This window comes from Cucurbita maxima, unplaced genomic scaffold (assembly GCF_002738345.1).
Source record: "Cucurbita maxima cultivar Rimu unplaced genomic scaffold, Cmax_1.0 Cma_Scf00001, whole genome shotgun sequence".
Taxonomy (NCBI): domain Eukaryota; kingdom Viridiplantae; phylum Streptophyta; class Magnoliopsida; order Cucurbitales; family Cucurbitaceae; genus Cucurbita; species Cucurbita maxima.
This window is the reverse complement of record NW_019272017.1, coordinates 2840433-2860879: the sequence shown is the minus strand read 5'-3', so window position 1 is coordinate 2860879 and position 20447 is coordinate 2840433. Positions and strand designations below refer to the sequence as shown.

The following is a 20447-nucleotide window of genomic DNA, read 5'->3' as shown; positions in this document are numbered from 1 at the left end:
ACTCCCAATTCCACCAAAAATTCACCGTTGAGACTATTATATTACGAAAATTACATATTATTTAAAATTTTTAAATAAGCTTTTTATGGAGTATAAAAATTACATTAATTTTATAAAATACGTCAAAAAAATTAAAATATATACTTAGTTAAATTATAAATTTAATATTTATTTAGTTTTTCAATTTAAACTATATTTAATAAGTTATGGAGCTTTAATTTATATTCGGTAAGTTTTATATTTTTATTTTTTAATTTCTGATTTTTTTATTATTATTTTTTTGTTGACATATTTAAGATTTAGTTTAAATTTTGATTAAACAAAAAGAAATATATAGAATCGATTTTTTAAAAATAATAATAATAATAAAACAAAATGCTTGGTTCCGCCTTCACCTTGCCCGCCTAACTCCTTACCTTCACGATTTTACAGACAACCGCCGCCGCCACTGGCTCTCCGCTGCTCGCCGCTCCGACACGGCTCCCTGCCCTAACCGAACCTTAAACCGACCGGCCAGTTCAACTCTCGAGCTCCGTTTTCAAAGCTGACCTTTAGTACGTAATACCTTTGCTATTGCAAGTACAACTGAGGGGGATTTTTGGAAGAATGGAACCAGAATTAATGGGGGATACGCTTGTGATGGAAGCCGAACATGGTTCTGAAAGATCCACTGGTCGGAAAAGAAAGCTTGATACAGAAGCTGACGGTAGTAATGATGGCCGGCGAGCAGCGGCAATGAAAAAAATTACATTGGCTTTGACAAAGCCGTCGTTTGTTCTGGGGATTGGACCGAAGATGTTGAGGGCAGAAAATCGAACTACGTTGCGCAATGTCTTGCGCAAACTTATGATGCAGCAAAACTGGGTGGAAGCAAGTGGTGTATTGAGCATGTTACTGAAAGGGACTTTGCGGGATAGATCTCCTATTAGGAATCGTTTGAAGTATTCGGTAATATATACACGCCTATTTGTTGATATCTATAGTAGTTCTATTGATTTGCATACAATTTCATTAACTATGTATATTTCAAATAGAAAAGGAGGTGAAGGAATTATAATCTATCATATATGTAAAATATACTTTAGAGCTCTTTTACATAGTCGTCCAACCGGTAGAACAGATCCAGTTGAGTTTGTGGTTCTTGCACCCTTTGTGATATTAAGAACAGACCAAGCGTTCTTGTTGATGGAGATTGGCATGAGCCTTGTGTAGCTCAACATTGGAACTTGGTTACCTTACTCTGGAAAATACTTTTGTGTATGTCTTAGATTAGAAACAAAGATAACTGTATAATGCTAGAGGGAGGGGTTATGTAGGGGATATTTAAATATTCATCTTTTGGTGGTGGATTTGCTTTATACGGACTCTTTATGTTGTTCATCCAGTCCCTTTTCAGTTCTATGTTATTTCTTCTTTACTGGATCATATCTGTTTTATGAAGTAAATTTCTGTAGTATGCATTATTGAATTAAGTGTTTTGTGCATGTACATTTGTTTTTTACTTCAACTTGTTAGTCGAGGGATTTGAACTATTAACCTCTTGGTTGAGGACGTATGCATTAATCAGTTGAGCTATTCTCATTTTGGTTATTGTGCATGTACCTTTTACATATAATTTGTGTTGTGTGGGGTCTTGGTGGTGTCACAACCACTCGCATTTGATTCAATTCATAGACTCTTGCATTGATGTACCAAATTAGATTCCTCTAGTATGTGATTTGCGGAGTATCACTAATTGTTTTAGGTTTCAATGGAGCTTCTTAAGCATATAGAAGGTGATCGTATGAGACCAAATAGGATCAAACACATTTATGACAATTGGATGAGGAAGATTGGATCAATGAAGCGTTGGCCCGTTGAGGTATGGGCTGTAGAAATTCTTACTTGCCTTAAAGGGAACATTGCATATTTCACGATGATTTATCCTTTTTCTCCAATTGTTGGCAAGATTATATGTATAACCATGAATAATGAAAATTGCATTTATGGCATCCAATATGCTTGAAATTTGAATGAAGTAGGGAGAATGATAAATATAAGAAAGAGGGAGGTCTATAAGTTATGAAATCGAGGGATTTTTCTTAAATTTCTTTGCTTTACAACATGGATATCTTTGTTTTCGACTAGTTGAAGTTATATCGTATCTCTTTGATCCTTCGATTGTTGTTGGACCTGTGGTCTCATCTCATTCTATGGAGTCCTGACATTTGATTTATTTATTTTATCTATTGTCATCAGCATCTTCATTTCTTTTAAGAGGAGAGATTGATTTGTGTTTTGCCGTGTTATAAATTGATCTACAGCCAGGGAGGGAAACAAAAAATCATGTTTATTAGAGGCACATACCTTGAATCTACAATACAATAAAACTATACAACTTCCACACATAACCTTGGGAATTCACCTAAAGTTAATGGCTTAAATTAATCTGTCTTGAATATTGACTTATAAAAAGTTGTTATAACGGAAATCTTGTACACTTTGTTTAATAAAATTGAAGTTCCATCTTAACTATATTTTGCCTCTTGGTTTGTTCCTGAATGTAGAATAACGTTAATAAGTCGTTAAGAAAGAACTTGAAACCCTTACCACATAATGAAGACTACTTCCACTCTAATGACTTTCCGATTGCAACTATATTAAAGCACCACAGAAAATTCTTTTCATTTAAACAAGAAAGAGAACGAAGGATTGGAATTCAACCTAACTCTCCAATAGAGTGCACATTCTATATTACTCCTGTAGAACTTCAACCTATTTCTTCAAACGGACATCTCCCAAGAATCAACCTTAGAGTAGCTTTCACATTTAGGAAATGGCCCCTGGAAAGTGAAACATCCCATAAAGATTTTTCAGAGCTTCATAGTGAATGAGTTGTACAAACTAAAAGAAGATAATAAAATGGTCTGCTAAATTCTTCTGGCACAGAACACATGAAAAGGAGAGAAGTACTGGGATTATTTTGGGTAATGAACCTTGGTTCCGTCCTTGAGAGGATAGCTGACGAGAAATTGGTCTATCTTATGCATGCTTCATTTAGAGATGTGTTTTTCCCAACTGCCTGCATGCTTATCCTAAATTTCCAAGGTTTGCAGGACAGATTTATGGTCCATGTGGAATTCATTCTTTTCTGCCTTGAAGAAGGAAGCACGGAGGATGCACATCAGGCTGCTTTATGGTATGGTATTCAGACTGGCCATATAAGTTGTGTACATGTGGCATGCATGCAAGTTTTGTTGTATTTTTTAAAAACCTTATTTGGTTGAAACGTTTAACCAAAGCAGGTATTGAAATCTTATTAGTTATTAGCCATATCATTTGTGTCCACTTGGAGGGTGTTTCCAATTTTACGAGTTTACGAATATTTATAATGCAAAAAGAACCCACGAACATTTTATACTATACAAACTATCCAGAGTTGGCTTATATAAGAACGTATTGTTGGATGTTAAGGAATAACCAGAAATGAAAGGCTTTATTCCAACTAATTATGCTATTTTTCTTATGTCAGCCTCATGCAAGAGCATGAATCTGTGAATGATCCAATGTCAAATATGATCATAGGATTGACATTTCGGCAGCTGTGGTTCTCTACACTTCCTGAAGAGATTCAGTGGAGGGACTCTCTCCAGTATCACTCCCCAATTCGATCAGATAGGATGATTCTAAACTCAGATGGGTGTTCTGTCAGCAACTCTCGTGGAGATGGTGCTTCATATCAGAGTCATTCAGAGACTTCCGTCATGGATCATAAATTAATTCATGTTGATAGTGAGGGTCACACAGAAGCTTCTTTTGAGGATGATCATAAAATAAAAGTGGAAAATCATCCCCAAAAGTTTGAGCCACTAGATTTTTATGTGAGTTCTGTGGAAAAAGATGAAAACGAAGCCTCTTTCTCAGATAATGGAGGTTATCAGCACTGTGTTTCAATTTTTTCTGCTCTTGGTAAGTTTAAAATTATGTAATTATGTGATCTTAAACCTTCTCTATTTTTCATGCTTCTCATAATTGGATTCGTTATTCTGTTGGAAACTTTTGCGCTTCCAATTCATTTATCTATCTAGGTTACCAGCATGTGAAAGTGTTTGAATATTTTTATTCTTTGTTGCTTCTGTTTAGTAATATTGGTCATACTTTTGTTTTTTGTTTATATCTATGCACGCGTACACACATATTCTATACTTCGATTTGTCATATAACTATGAGGGACTGGCATGTAAGTTGAGTATCAATGACCTGATTATTATTCTGATCTGTGATCATTAATATGGCTACAGAAGAAAGCCATCATTTACAAATGTAATCTTCTGTACGTTATAACTTTTTTAGCCCAAAGTTGATATCTATTCTCTATTTTTTTAAAAATTCATTTATAATGTTATGAAAATGTCAGTTGATGAATTCGCGATTACAAGTTTACTAAAAAATAATTAATACCTTTTTTTGTTGCCACAGAGGGTTTGGATCCACTGTTGTTGCCTCTACATTTGCCACCTTCCGTTGAGAATTGGGAGAATGCCCTTAGTTTATGCGGCGAGTTTCTGAATGACTATTATAAGGACGCAGTGAAGCATCTAGAACTTGCACTTAACTCAAATCCACCAATTTTGGTTGCCTTACTTCCTTTTATACAGGTAAGGCAAACCTAAGTTGTCAAACTTGTATTCAGTTTAGGTGATTCTTTGATAATATTTGGTATCTTATAGGTTATCACTGGAAACCGATACCAACTTTTTAAACAAATCTAACATGAAAGCTAATTACATTCACATCCCAATACCCCCCCTTAAGCTTAGCGGCTTCTTTTAAATTCATCCATTACTTGAAAGTTTTATGGATAGATTGCTGACTAATTTCCTTGCATGATTATGTTATTCTTATAACTACTTAATGTTGCATTTGCTTGGAAATGGGAGGAACTCTTAATAAGAATGCCCGTTTGATTGCCCACTTCTCTATTCCAATATCCACTTTACTATTTTATTCTCCACCTCAATTTAAAAAAAAAAAAAGTATATGTGGAGAATCCAACGTGCATCACAAAATTCGAAGGCAAGCATGAATGGCTCTTTAATTCACCATAATCATAAAAAAAATAAATGTTACCTGTTTGTACTGTTGTCACTTTGAAACTCGGAAAAGGGACATTGAGCGTGGTTGATCTAATCACCACAAGGTCTTCTCATAAACTGTTTTTGCTTCCATCTTCTAAGATTAGCTTTCAATTTACTACAATCAAGTGTCTCTAGTTTTGGATAAGAAACTGAACTTTGATTCTTGGAAGCTGCAACCAACAAAACAACCTAAAGGACAAATAGGCAGCCTCCAATCTCGAACAGGGTAGTGTACTTCCAAAAGCCCTACGATAGAATCTCTTTTTTACTCTGGCAACTAACCGCCAAAGACTTCTAGAGCCTTCATGGATCTCATTTGTTGCCCCTCTACGCTGGAGAATATTGTGCCCCAATTTGTTTGGACCTGAGAATGTTCTGGGCACACGTTTGCTAAGAGTGCCTTATTCCTCTTTCTTAGACGCTCAATCCCCAAACTTCTCGTTTCCATTTTCTTCTTTAACCAAGCTAACATTAAGATGAATAGGCAAGACAAAGAAGGAAGCCGGTTACATAAGGGACAAACAAGTAGACCAAAACCAGAAGAAAATTACTATACGATCTCTTGTCCTTAAAAATGAAACAAAGGACAATTACATAACTCTCTAGTTGTAGATATGTGAAAGCATTTAAGTCAGCCTAAATCCGCACTTCTACCAAGCCCCTTAAAATTTCTCTTGGTTATCTCAAACCAAATGTTTCACAGCATAGCCAAAAAAGCAACCTGCCAAAGAACCCTCCCCGTCATCTCAGAAAAGCATCTGCTCTCTTGTCTCTGAAGTTCTTCTGGGGAAGGAAATTCTTCTTTTGATTGTCATGCATGAAATTTGCTAGGATGATCATTCACAAAATCAATTTCTTCTGTATGCTCATCTCTCTCTTTGATGTACAAATTTCAGTTGTTGTTGATTGGTGGTCGTGTTGACAAAGCACTCGATGAAATGGAAAATATATGTTGCGACTCCAATGCAACACTTCCCTTCAGGTACTAAAACTTGCTCAAAGCCTTGTTCTCTATTTTGCATTTAGTGTTTGAAATTGATTATTTCAGAAATCATATGTTAAAGAGATTGGGAACTTTTTATATGGGATCAAAATAGTAAATGGTCATGTATCCTCTAATCTATTTATAATTATCCTGTGTTTAATTATCAAGAGTTGGGGCTCGTTTCTTTATTTTCTGTTGCCTCCATTGACTCATTAAAATGGAAGCCTGTTTCTCTATGAAAATTACACACACACACACACACACACACACACACAAAGAAACATAAGAACTGAGTGTAATCCGTCAAATCACTTATAACATAGGTTTGAAGGCGTCTTACCTTTAAATAAATATTGATTTAGAAATTCTGCAGATTGAAGGCTGCACTTGTGGAACATTTTGATCATAGTAACGTTGTCTTGCTTTCAACTTGTTACGAGAAGATATTGAAGAAGGATCCAACATGTTGTCATTCACTGGGGAAACTTGTTCTCATGCATAGAAACGGTATGTTAACTGCTGAGAACAGTCTTTTATATGAACTATTAAACCTCAAGAAGAGTTACAAATTTGAGATTCTGAGATGATAATTTGTGGTTGAATTCCTCGCACATATATACGGTGTGTAGTCTCTAATGCTTGTTTATAGTATATAATAGTTCTGACCATGAAAAGCTATCTTATAGAATAGTGTATTCTGGTTTCATTACCTGAAGATCAATACTTTTCTATTTTTTCTTCTTCACCCCAGCCAGTTATCTATGGAATGCTTGTCATAACATGAACGCAACAATTTACCATTGTGGTTGCCTAACTTCTTGGAAATAAAACTCCTTTAGAGTTCTCAAATTTTTAGTCCTCACCGTGACTGAATTTACATTTTCAGTATGAATAACAACGTGAATTATTTCATGAAAAGATGATAATGCTTTCACATTAGCGTGATTGTTGTATTGTCTGTGGTGTGATGGAGATAATCAGCTTGCCTGTGATGTAATTGCTTGAAAACTTGTCTTGGAACTTTGGTTTTTGTTTTTTATTCAATTCAATTTTTTATTGGAAATCCAGGAAATTACAGTCTCGAGTCTCTTTTGGAAATGATAGCTTTGCATTTAGATGGTACACGTGCAGAATATGATACATGGAGAGAATTGGCTATGTGTTTTCTAAAACTTTCTCAAATTGAAGAGGATAGAGTATCAGCAGCATGTTCAATTGGGAGTGGTGGACATAAGCTGAGGTCCTCTTTGAATATTAACTGTAACCTCAAGTTGTTTACAGAAAAAAACTTGAGAAACGCATGGAGATTGCGTTGTCGATGGTGGTTGACGCACCATTTCTGCTGTAATATTACATCAGAAACTTCAGATGGTACGTGCAAAGTTTTTAAACTTCCATTTCTATGCTATTTTCAGTTCTTATGTTGCTGTTTGGTTTAAATGATTTAGTGTTAAGGTTAACTAAGGGTTAAATTAGTGTTATTTCAATGGTACTTACCCTTCACACCTTTATAGTTTATTTGGGTCTTTATAGTTTTAGTATCATTAGTTGCTTAGAAGGGCTACCTTACAATCGGTAAAAATATATATTCTCGACTAAGATGTTAGAGGTAGACTCAACCCATATTCCACGACCAAAAATTCAAAAATTTGAAACTCCTTTACATGTTGAACTCTTAACCAAAAAAAGAAAAAAGAAAAAAAAGTATTCAAACATGTACTCATTGCATCCTAAGAATTAGATTTGTTATGAATGAAGATGGCTTTCTTTTCAATAATTTTGTTCTTTGGTAAATGCAACAGGTACTTTGGAGCTTTTGACTTACAAAGCAGCGTGCGCATGTCATATGTATGGTAGCAACCACAAATATGTGGTAGAGGTTTACAGCCTTTTAGATAAGCAAAACGATAAGCACTTGTTACTGTTTTTAAAGAAGCACATGAATAATTCGTTTCAACTCCATTCTAAATTATGTAGTCAATAGTTTTCCTTCTTCAAATCTTTATTATTTACATATCTCTTTGTGCACAATAATTTTCACTTTAATTCTTCTTTTGCCAACTGAGTGTCCCCATTGGAGATTAGTATATACACATCCATTGGAGGAACCGTTTTCATCGAGTAGTTGGGATTTTGACATCGAAAAAAGTTTGAGTTGAATGACTTCCTAACTTATGATTCTCTTGTATGGGATTTCTGGAAAAGGATGATCAAGTTGGTATTTTGTTGATTTTTTTTTTAATTAAATCACTCCACCAGTCGATAGATAGATAGGAGAAATTGATCTTGCAACCTTATTCATATCTTATCTTGTCTCATATACATCTATTTGAATTTTATAGGATGATCATGTTCGTCATATACGTCTCTTTGTTAGTACTGTCATTGTTCTTTCTAGTAGTAGGAAAAACAAGAATGTTCGATCTTAAAAACCTTATATCTAAGGTTTTAGCAGCTCAAATTGATACCTAACCATTTCTAACTTGAAAATGAGAAACGAAAAAAATTCTAAAACATCGAAAGCAGAGACAAGAATTCAAGAAACCAAAACAAAATCAAATCCAAGAACACAGATTGAACAATCTGAAGTCCATGGAAAGTAATGGAAGAATATACAAGTGAATTACTTGAGTAGCAACAAATTCAATCTGAAGCTGTCCCATTTACAAATGTGAGCATCACATTATATCCTGCAAAGATCATAAATCTTGCAAATTCATGGGGTGTACATAATTGAGCAATGTGCTTTAAATATGAAAAGTACAGCACAGAAGATGATAAAGAAACAAGTCTGTACAATGTTTTTATAAATACAACAGGATCCATATTCTGGAAGCCAACAAATAAAATGAGCTGGACAGTTACTTTTTAAGTCATATATATATATATATATATATATATATATATATATATATATATATATATATATATATATATATATATTTATATGCAAGTACATATACAAAAGTCAACAAAACATCAGCTAACTGCATTGATAGATAGATGATTTGTGAGGGGAACGCTCGATCGTCATCGTTCCTTTCTAACCGTCACCAATGCTTCTGATTTGCAGATGGGACAGACATTCTTGACAGTTAGCCACTTCTTTAAGCAACTTGCATGGTACTCGTGTCCGCAATCAAGCGTTCCAATTTTCTCATGGTTCTGATAGTGATCCTGTAGAACCAATGTTACTACTTAGCTAACTTCAAATGATTCAGAACCAAAGATGTAGTATACAGGCTCTAAGGCGCTTTAGCTTTTACCTGGCAAATGATACAGTAATCGGCATCCTGATCCGAACTCGAACCCTCTTCCTCCTCCTCCTCCTCCTCCTCCAGATTAACAACTGTTACAGATGATACAAAGCTCCTCGTCTTCAATTGGGCTTTAATGATTTCCTCTGTTAACCCAGTGCTGACGTTCCCAATTCGCTCCCCTAAAGCGAGAAGTTCCTGCATAAACAAACCCTCTTTCATGTTAAAACCACCAATAGACAGTGATTTGTCATGTACCTTGTATCGTTTAAATCCATGCCTGTTTCCATATTAAGTCAAATCAAGTCATAACCTTCTTTAAAAAATAGAAGGTAGAAGCAAAACAAGGTTAAGCGTTTTCAAGGTACTCGCCTACACCAAGGGCGAGGTAAGGTGCCTCTTGGTTCCTAGTTATGTTAAACAAGAACTTCTAGCTTGAACAGGTTCAATTATTTAAATAACAAATTCGTTGCGTTTCACTCATGTAATTTTTATCTCTACTACATGCACAAATTTTATAATTTTAAAAAAATATAACATTCTAGCTCATGGACCAAACTTACAATTAATAGCTTACCTCATAAGACATGTCCTCTATATCCAATCGCATGTCCCTGTGATGGTCAACAGAATTCCCCACTTCATATAAGTCGGGTATTTCCAGTAATGCAACTTCCTGCAAAAACCAGTTTGCTCATTTATAAGAGCTACTTCTAATTAAAGAAAAGCACGTGATAGCATGATTACCAACAAAAGGACATAAACTAATAGAAAGAAGAAATTGGAATATGGGGAAAAAGACATTACATCAGCCTGCAAGAATCTCAACTGAGGAAGGTTATGGTGTCTATTTGTAGTGTCAGCAGCAACATTCACTCGTGGAAGCCGGTGCAGCCCATGGCTAGTAGGTGCAACTGGCCCTTGTCGCCTACGCCCTATGTCCAGACTATGAGGATTCATGGTGCCATATGAAGAATTCAAAGGAAATCCATATGAAGCTGCCGTCACTTGGGGGTAGTACTGGAAATTTTGGCCTCTAATTCTTTGCACGACCGTAGATGGGTGATTGTGAATATGTTGGCCATGGTTTAAGGAAGGATGTTGAACATTTCTAGAATTCCTGTTTCCCGCCGTTTCATGATATCCGTACACACCCAGATTCATGGTTTCCAACAAACCTCCATTTGTATTAGTTCCTGTCAAATACATAACAGCAGGCTTACATAAGAGAAATTTTAACAATTCAGTATTGTATATGTATATATGTTACTTAACAATTATTTGCACAGTCAAAAGCAGCTACATTAACACATGATATGTAACTTGTATGATAGATGATCCCTAAAATTCATGACCATTAGAAATTAAGGTGTGGGTTGGGAATGGTGTTAAGAAAAATACTGTTGATGTTAAAACATCACATCGTTTTACTAGAGAAAAACTGTTTGAATAATGAACTCTTTAGGATTTGTGATGGATCCCAAATTCATCTCGTTACTAAAAAAAATACCCATGTTCTACTAATGGCCACAAAAAGACAGTACACTCAACTAACAGCATGCTGCAAAAAGATTCTGTCCAACAGAACATGACAAATATTAATATAGGAAAAGATACCTTGCATGAAAGGTGCAGTAGAGGCTTGATTCCAAGATGAAGCATTTCTATTGCCACAATTAGCCTGTAAGTGTTGGTCCAACCAGAAAGTAGAATTTGCAGGCTGAAGGTGTTGACCCCTATTATTTCCAAGAGTTGTATGACTATGGTCAAGTGGTAGAAGAGAGTCGCGCCTAGTTCCACTTGATCCAGCTCTAACACTATTCCGAGGTCCATTCCATCTACTCTGAGGTGGGGGAAAAGATGATGCTTCAACCATAGCAACCTCTTCGGGATGCCTTGAATTTGACAAATGCACTGAAGAACTAGAGCTGGCCAGACCATTCAAGTGTTGAACATTCCCAGGAATCCCTTCTGTAATCTTTCTCTTGTGTGGATCACTAACTTCATCCACAAAATATGCCCTCCTACCATAGCCATCAGAAGAAGTTTGAATGACCCCATAATTGCTAGCAGATGGCAGCTGGTCGGTTACATTATGATTTAGAGGTGCAGGTAACAACCCATTACTAGATGGCGGAGTAACATAAGAGTAATAATAGTTTCCAGGAGCTGCAGTACTTAAACCTAAACTATGATGATGTTGAACACCACTGTACTGATTTAAACCATGTAACATAGGACCTTCGTAAGGATCGGGAAGATAATGAGCCTCTGGATTTGCTGCATTCCCTGAAGCTGTAACCATTGCGGGTATACTATGCTGAGGGAAGTTAGATGTGCCTGGCAGAATGATGGATGGCTCAGCATGAAGATAATTCTGACCTTGTCGATCCATTTCCATATCAACCATCTGACTAGTGCGTGGTAACCTCTGCCTCATATTGATTATGAAATTAAATGATACACAAAATCTACCTGCTCATTGAAGAAAAAAAAAACAATATTAAAGAAAAGCTTGTCAGAAGAAATATCTTAAAACTGTCTGCTGTCAAAGTCATTAGTTCATAAAAGAAATAACATGAGTGGTGGAGGCAAGCACGCCTACTGGTAAAAAACTAAAGGAGAATGAGATGGAAAATTGTAGCAAAATCACAGCAGACATTCAGGGATAATCAGCCAAGAACATCTAGTATTTGTATGTGAAATTCCGAAAACATACACAATAGTTCAACCAAAAAAAAAAAACAGCAAAAAGAACTTATGGAAATGGATTCAGAAGATAGAAGATAACTATCTTTTTTTAATGTTTATTTAAATTTTCCTAACAGAGAATGAATAATTCCATTTCAACTATAGAATTTCAGACGAATACCGAATGACAGTAAAAAAGAAGAAAAAAGAAAAACCTCCTCTTACTAAACCCTCAAGGCCTAAATAAAAACCATAACTGAAAGATGTACCCACCAAGTCAAACAATGTCTACCGAGCAGCCACCGCCTACATAATTCAGAAATAATCTCGGAGATTAAATGCTCAGGTAACCAACTAAGCATATGCTTATAAAACTTAGTCCGCCTATTCAAACTCCTGCAGAGAATCTAATAGCATAGACATTCCCCTCAACAGACAAGCATTCTAGGATCTCTAAGCGAGGTCATAAAACCGAAACTCGTTAGTGATCGTGATCCAGAAATATAAATGATCAGAAACAAAATGGGATAAAAAAAAATCCTAAGGAAAAACTTTACTTCGGTGAAGGTATTATGTTCAGTAAATCTGAGCTCTCTCTTCTATTAACCTCCCTCTTTCATATAGAAAACGTTGTATGCCATTCCAACCCCAGCGCAAACATCCAGAATCCCATCATCCATGCGAATATAAACCATCATATATGGGAAACTTCTAGCAATCAGAAGCACAAAAGATACAAAAAACACCTCAAATGAGAGCAATATCACAACCAGAAACCGCAGCCCATGTTGAAAAATCTAGCTTCAAGTTATCAAGGCCGGTAAGAAAAACTCATAAAAAATTAATTCAAGAAACTTCAATCTATTCACTGCTAAATTAATAGCCATGCAGTATTCTAGCGATTAACATGTGCTAACAAACCATTTTTTCTCTTTTCAACAAACTCCAAAATACTGCCTCAGTTTATAACCATATCGTATTTGAAAAAAGAAACCAAAAGAAAATAGATCGCAAAATTCCTTGCATTTCTTTGCCAATCTTCAACGACTCCCACCAATCCAACAACAAAACCCCAATTCCCAAGAAAATCTGGAGAAAAAAGAAGAAAACGCGCTCTCGAACCAAAATCAAGTACCTTGGAGTCATGAACAAATTTCGCGATCAAACGCGTCAAAACTTCAAAGACGATTACAACCAGCGAAATACCCAGAAAAATTATCAACGATGCCTGAAAAACCAAACAAAAGAACAAATTCCTTACATTAACGATGTAATCAAAGAACAAATTACCAGAATCGCACTAAAAAAAGGGTTGTAATCAAAGATTCAAAAATCAACAAAATCCATTACATTAACGATGGAAAAGAACCCTAAAGCTCAAAATTAGCGAACAATCGAGACAAGAAATTGCAGGTATTGTTTAAAATCAAAATCAGGATGATAAATTTAAGTACGAAAGGGAACGGAAAGGGAACTGACCGAAGCCAAGAATGAATTTTTTTTTTCTTTCACTTTTTTGGTTCTTGGGAGAGAGGTAGAGAGAGAAAGAAGAGAGAGAGAGAGAGAGCGATCAATCCTTTTTTCTTTTCATCGCTCCTTCTCTAATTTCTGTGCATACATAATAACGAACACTTTTTTTTTTCTCTTTTTCTTCTTTTTTTTTTCTTTTTCTTTAACCGTTAAATTGCTGCGTCCGTAGTTTTCTATTTCTTGCCTTTTAAAAACAAATTAACTTAAAAGAAAAAGTTTTTTTTTATTTTTTTATTTTGAAATTTAGAATTACTTTCTGTAATTTAATAAAATATTTACAAGATTTTACCAAATTATAGAAATAAATTTAAAATGTTTAAATCATAGAGATTTAGATTTTCAATTTAATTGAATTATTTTATTTATTAAATAATAATAGAATCTAGGAAATCAAATTTTACCTTTTTGAGTATGGTGAATTGACGATGAGAAAAATTGAAATGAGAGCAGTATTGATTGGGTTAGTGTTGTTCGTTTGAAATGAGTAACAGTGTTGATTATGGTTAGTGTTGTTCGTTTGAAATGAATAACAGTATTGATTACGGTTAGGGTTGTTCGTTTGAAATCAGTAACAGTATTGATTACGGTTAGGGTTCTTCGTTTGAAATGAGTAGCAGTATTGATTAGGGTTAGTGTTGTTCGTTTCAAATGAGTAGCAGTATTGATTAGGGTTAGAGTTGTTTGTTTGAAATGAGTAGCAGTATTGATTAGGGTTAGGGTTGTTCATTTAAAATGAGTAGCAGTATTGATTAGGGGTTAGGGTTGTTCATTTAAAATGAGTAACAGTATTGATTAGGGGTTAGGGTTGTTCGTCTGTTAGTTTCAGTTGAGTTGGGTTTAATTGGATTGGATTGATCGAGTTCTTTTAAACACCTAATTTTTTTTAATTAAATTGGTCTAATTGGTTGCTCACCAATCTTCATGATCGTCATCTGCCTATGCATTTCTTCGTTCTCCCTCGATTTTCCCTCAAGCTCGCTCGCCCGGCCCTCTCTCTCTCTCTCTCATATTTACTTCCCAATCATGCATTGTCGGTGTTCTCACTCGTGACTGTACCAACGCAGTCTTTCTCTCATGCCACTAAAGCACGTCGTCATTGCTACAAAATCCCCTCTCGTACTATTTGCCAATTACCTATCGTCATTCTCTTCTTTTTAGTTAATGGTCGGTCTCTCTCACGATCCTCTCTCACACACACCTTCCTCTTTGCCTTAGGGTTAGGTTTTGATGTCTACTATTACTTGAGCGCTCATAAATCATAAATGTTATGGGATTGAAGGGAATGTATGTATGTCATATATGTTATTGACCACATCGTTATGCATAGCATATATATATATATATATAATTGTTTAATTATTGAGTTTATAAATTATCTATTAAGTTGAATATATTTTTGAAGGATTGGAATGGGAATAAATTAGGTATTAATTAGGTGCCAACCAAATAATGACACGTGGAATTGGGCAAAAAGTGTGGGTTAGCTAAAGAATAACCCAATTTCCAACCAACCCCCAAAATGTTATGAATTAAAATTTTAATTTTCAAAATAAATAAATAAATAAATATAAATGAATCTATTAAATACAATTTTAGTGGTGGATAAATAAATATAAACGAATTATTTATAATTATTTTGTTTTATTTTATTTTTATTTTTATTCATAAAATATGGCAAGAAATAAATGATTAAAATGGTATAATAATAATAATAATAATAATAATAATAATAATAATAATAATAATAATAATAATAATAATAATAAAATGTAAAGGCATATTCTTTGAGTGTAAAGTTTGGGATCCATCAAAATTTATAGGTAAGGCAATGGTTTTTGCTACTTTGTGGGCCCATCTTTACTTGTTGATGTGATCTTTTAATTTCCTTTTGAAGATAAATAAATTATTATATTTAAAAAAATGATTTTTATTTTTTTTTAATGTTGCAAAGTGAATAAATAAAAGTATTCTAAAAATAATTATAATTTAATTATTTGTCAAATGAAAATAAATGGCTTTGATGAAGATGCCAAACTTTTCTAAATAAGTTATAATAATTAAATATTTGAGCTTGAAATATAAAATATAACTATATAAGTCAATTTTAACTACAAATTATTTAATAATCATAAATCTTTTTAATTTGATAAAACAAATAAAAATGACTAAATAATATTTTTTAATTTATTGAAAATATAAGAATTAAAATTGGACTCGACGGTAATTTAATTCAATATTATTTATTAAATCTTTTTTTTTAATCCAAATTTGATTTAAATAAATTTAAAATGAAATTTATTAAACAATTTTTAACCAAACAATTGTGGTCTTACTTTGACATTCAACTCAATAGTCATGGGCATGACCCTTTTCACCATTTGACTAATATTTGGTTGACTTTCTTAGCCCTGTCAACCCTATACAAATTAGATAAACATTTGATTAAGAATAATTTTAAAGATTGATAATTTGATCATTCATCCGATTTGGATTTCAAATTTTTATGGTGGATAATGTTTTAGTACGAGGTAGAAAAAGACAATTGACAATTAACTAATATTTTATTCATTAAATCGTAAATGATCACAACCACGAATTCTTTAATATGCTAGAATTTTGTGTAGTGCCGTTAATTGAAAAATAAATACGATTAAATATGATTAAAACTTTAAAAAATATTAGGAACAAATATATATATATATATATATACATACATACATATACATACACACGTACGTATGTGTATGTATAAACAAAGGAATCTTCAACACCTTTGCTTGGAGAGAGGGAAGACGGAAGGTGATACCTCCATTGATAGGTAATGAGCTGGCATTGCCTTTGTTGGGAGGTTTCATATATATATATATATATATTAAATTTATTTATTATTGTTTAAATATAACTGTTATATTATATACCATGCCTCTTTTTAAAAGAGTTTGTGAAAAAAATATTATTTGGTCAAATTTTACTGTAAAATAGATTCAAATTAGATAAGTAAGAAGATTTGAATCTTTAATTTCAAAATATATAATATATATTAATAATTATTTATGAATTCAATTCAATTTAATTTTAATAATTTTTTTGGGATAATAATAAAGTAAAAATTTTGAATGTTAAAAGATTAAGGATTAATAAAAAAAAAATAGTTAAATACATTACCTTTATAAGGTAGGTTAATCAGCCATTACCTTTTAAGTCATGTATTAATTAACATTAGAATTATATGAATAACACGTTTCATGAGAATTTTAAAGAACAATAATATCAACCAAGTTTGTTTTCCATAAATTTTCTCTCTCTTAATTTTATACCCTTTTTAAAGAGAGAGAGAGAGAGAGAGATAGGTGGGAGGATAGCCCACAATATTTTCTTAGGGGAGGAAATTGCCCACAGATTCTTGTCAAAGTTTTTGCCCCAAACTTTACACTAAACCAAGGCATCCTTTTATTATAAAGATTGGGAAGGGATTAGGATGATCTCGTCCCCATGAGTTAGACATTACGTGTGTTTGCAAGGACGCCGGCCCCCAAGAGATAAATTATGAAATCCTGAGTTTGGACTATTATAAATAGATGTGGATTGTGAGATCTATAAAACATTTTTATAAGAGTGTGAAAACCTCTTCCATTGGTTGGAAACATTCTTGATAAGGGTGTGAAAACCTCTCCCTGTGGACAGGTTTTAAAATCTTGAAAGAAAGTCGAGAAGAAAAGCTCAAAAATGACAATATTTGCTAGTAGTGAGCTTGAATGGTGTTCAATATGATATCTAATTAGATTTTCAATAGGCATATACTTACATCGTTTAGAAGACTTGATAACTAGTTTATTGCTTTTAAGTGCCACATGAAAGTTGAGGCCTCCACCTCCACTAGAAATATACAAGCAGGCAGGCAGATAATCCCATTGAGATCATCAGAGCAAAACACAAAGTACAGAACTTTTGCAACTTTCAGCTCCAGGTTATTACACTAAAACATTTCATTCAAATGATTTGGCTACAACTCTTTACTGAAACTACACACATTCCCTATCTATCACCTTTTAATCTTCACATCCATAGCGTTATAAGAGAATCATGTTGTTCCAGGCTCTAGCTTCCCCCCGACATTACCGACCCCCTTCCATGTATAAAGGGCAATCCGTTACATTTCTCAAAAGTTTTCGCTCTCCATAGATGATTATTCCTCTGATTTTTGAGGTTTATTCTTATTGCCGTATATCAAACCAGTCTCCTGGGGATCAGGAATAGGTTTCCTCTTCTCGATGTATCGATAAGGATCCGTGGCTGCAAGAGCAGCTCTTTCTTGCTGTTCACGTTTGAGGTCTTGGGAAGGCTTGACCCAGAGGAAGTAGGCAAGAGTTCCAGCGACTACCCAGGAAGCAAGATTGGTACCGCCTCGGAGACCGCCCATGGAGTTGCCGATGAAGGACCTGACATTCCCAACCGTTCTTCTCCAACTGCTAGTCATTGTAAGGAAAAAAACCAGACAAAATAGAAACCAAGGAAGAATTCAGAAGACAAACTATGTTTCAATGTACGATGGAAAATATACCAAAAATCAGTAGAAATCGACAGATATAAATGGGCAAATACTTGTATCATTTTTAATGGGAATGTAGAGATCAAATATAAAGGCTAAACCGAAAAGAACGTTTTATAAATAATGAAAGTCCGGCAAACCAGAAAACAAAATGAAAATGAACTTATAGACAGCGATTTAGACAGATGAAAATAAGACAGAAGATCGAGAAAAACAAGGACAAATTAAGAAGATGATGTACTAACTAAGGACAAATTAAGAAGATGATGTACTAACTAAGGACAAATTAAGAAGATAATGTACTAACGTGGAAAAAGTAGAGAACAAGATTGTAACGGCTCAAGCCCACCGTTAGTAGATATTGTCATCTTTGGGCTTTCCCTTTCGAGCTTCTCCTCAAGGTTTTTAAAATGCGTATGCTAAAGAATGCTTCGTTCTCCTCCCCCAACTGATGTGGCATCTCACAATCCACCCCCAGATGGGGCCCAACGCCTTCGCTGGCAATCGTTCCCTTCTCCCATCGATGTGGACCCCTAGTCCACCCTCTTTCAAGGCCTAGCATCCTTGCTGGCACACCGCCTCGTGTCCACCCCCATTCCGGGCTCTACCTGCTCGCTGGCACATCGTCCGGTGTCTGGCTCTCATATAATTTGTAACGGTCCAAGCCTACCGCTAGCAGATATTGTCCCTCTTTGGGCTTTTCCTTTCGGACTTCCCCTCAAGGTTTTTAAAACGCATCTGATAGGGAGAAGTTTCCACACCCTTATAAAGAATGTTTCGTTCTCCTCCTCAACCAATGTGGAATCTCACAAAGATGGTAGAGAGAAAACTATAAACTGGCAAGGATAGGTAGCTTTGATGTTCATAGAACCCAGTCAACTAGTACAATATTGAAATAAAATAGATAGAAGAGCTACAATATAATCCAAGTATTTGAGGTACTTGGAGTTTGGACCCTCCCCTCTCTTGAGTATACACACTCAGCCAAAACCATCAAAGCAATGGTCGAGCTTTCTCTTCGCCCAAATTGACTCCTAACAAACTCCTCGAACTAATAACTAATACACCCCAAACACTCTAATAACATCCATAACCAGCCTAATACCATACCATTCCTATCAGTTGTCTATGTTTATTTGAAACAGAAACCATTTGAAGAAATAAACATCTCCTCTTACTAAACACCCCTCAGAGCCTGAATTAGACATCGGATTAAGAAGCCATAATTGAAAGATGTACTCATCTGATGTCGGTACCCACGTCTACTGATACCGAGTAGCCACCAGCCACTTAAGAAACACCAGAGTTAATCTTTGATTTTAAATTCTAAGCTAACCAACTAAGCATAAGCATTAACTTAGACAACCATTCAAAATCCTGCAGAGAATATAATAGCACAGACGTTCCCTGTACAGCCATGTATTCTATGATCCTATAAGCAAATTCATAACTCACTAGGATCAATAAGGGATCATGATCCAAAACAAGAAATCTAAGGCAGAACTTTACTTAGGTCTAGGTATTTTGTTCAGTAAATCTGAGATTTCTCTTCTATTAACCTGCCTTTTCATAAAGAAAATGTTACATATTGTCATTCATTCCAAAATTCTATCATCCAAGCGAATAAACCACCACATATGGGAATTTCTAAGCAATCAAAACCACAAAAGATTCAAAGCATCATAGCAGATACACCTTAAGTGAGACTCAAATAAAAACCAGTCCATTCTTAAAATCTAGATCGAAAATATTCACGAATTTCTCTACTAATCCTCAACGGTTCACACCAATCCAACAAGAAAAAACCAATTCGCAAGAAAACCTAAACATAGATGAAGAAAAGGACTCTGAAACCAAAATCAGGTACCTTGAAGTCATTATCAAATTGAGCGATCAAACGCGTCTATGCATCAAAGACGATTACAGCCGATGAAGGAGCAGGACAAATATCAGTGAAGCCTGAAAAAAATCGAACAAAAAACTGAGTTTCATCACCACAATCGCACCCAAAAAAGGGGCCGGGGCCCAATCAAACATTGAAGATCAACAAAATTCATTAAATTACCGATGGGAAAGAACCCTAAAGCTCAAATTCATAAGAATAATCAAGCTAAGAGGTAGCTGGCAGGCGCTGTTAAAAATCAAAATCAGGATGATAAATTGAAGCACGAAAGAGAACGGAAGAGCCGAGATTTATTACGATTTAAATTTTAAAAAAATAAATTTACTATTAATTTTGGACACTTTATTTTTTAAAAAAATTCGAATTATATTTAAAAAATACTTTCAAATTTAGTAAATATTTTATTTACCCATAA

General features: G+C 34.5%; 2 protein-coding genes and 1 long non-coding RNA gene across 9 annotated transcripts; 1 reads left to right on the top strand and 2 right to left on the bottom strand.

Moving 5' to 3' along the window:
• The first annotated feature begins 393 nt into the window (after positions 1–393).
• LOC111479331 lies at positions 394–8095 on the top strand. The gene is made up of 9 exons (XM_023123915.1): positions 394–948; positions 1745–1861; positions 3096–3178; positions 3512–3948; positions 4459–4637; positions 6014–6099; positions 6476–6609; positions 7171–7473; positions 7905–8095. Exons 1-9 carry the CDS (start codon positions 607–609, stop codon positions 8084–8086), a joined length of 1863 nt encoding a protein of 620 aa, XP_022979683.1. The 5' UTR covers positions 394–606; the 3' UTR covers positions 8087–8095.
• A 634-nt stretch (positions 8096–8729) lies between these two features.
• On the bottom strand, positions 8730–13734 carry LOC111479657 (probable E3 ubiquitin-protein ligase ZFP1). Of its 7 annotated transcripts, none has more exons than XM_023124440.1 (10): positions 13530–13734; positions 13186–13278; positions 12608–12761; positions 12324–12503; positions 10977–11834; positions 10167–10555; positions 9937–10035; positions 9369–9557; positions 9046–9279; positions 8730–8989 (listed from the first exon to the last, which is right to left on the bottom strand). In XM_023124440.1, exons 5-9 carry the CDS (start codon positions 11797–11799, stop codon positions 9133–9135), a joined length of 1647 nt encoding a protein of 548 aa, XP_022980208.1. In that variant the 5' UTR covers positions 11800–11834; positions 12324–12503; positions 12608–12761; positions 13186–13278; positions 13530–13734; the 3' UTR covers positions 8730–8989; positions 9046–9132. The 7 variants fall into 7 exon arrangements, with proteins under 7 accessions (XP_022980208.1, XP_022980253.1, XP_022980236.1 ...); XM_023124485.1 differs by having other exon boundaries at positions 12608–12758; XM_023124468.1 differs by lacking the exon at positions 13530–13734 and adding an exon at positions 13401–13495.
• Positions 13735–17388: 3654 nt separating this feature from the next.
• LOC111482192 lies at positions 17389–20334 on the bottom strand. Its single transcript, XR_002718149.1, has 3 exons — positions 20195–20334; positions 19997–20088; positions 17389–18046 (listed from the first exon to the last, which is right to left on the bottom strand). It is a non-coding gene; the product is annotated as an uncharacterized LOC111482192 (long non-coding RNA).
• Positions 20335–20447: the final 113 nt, after the last annotated feature.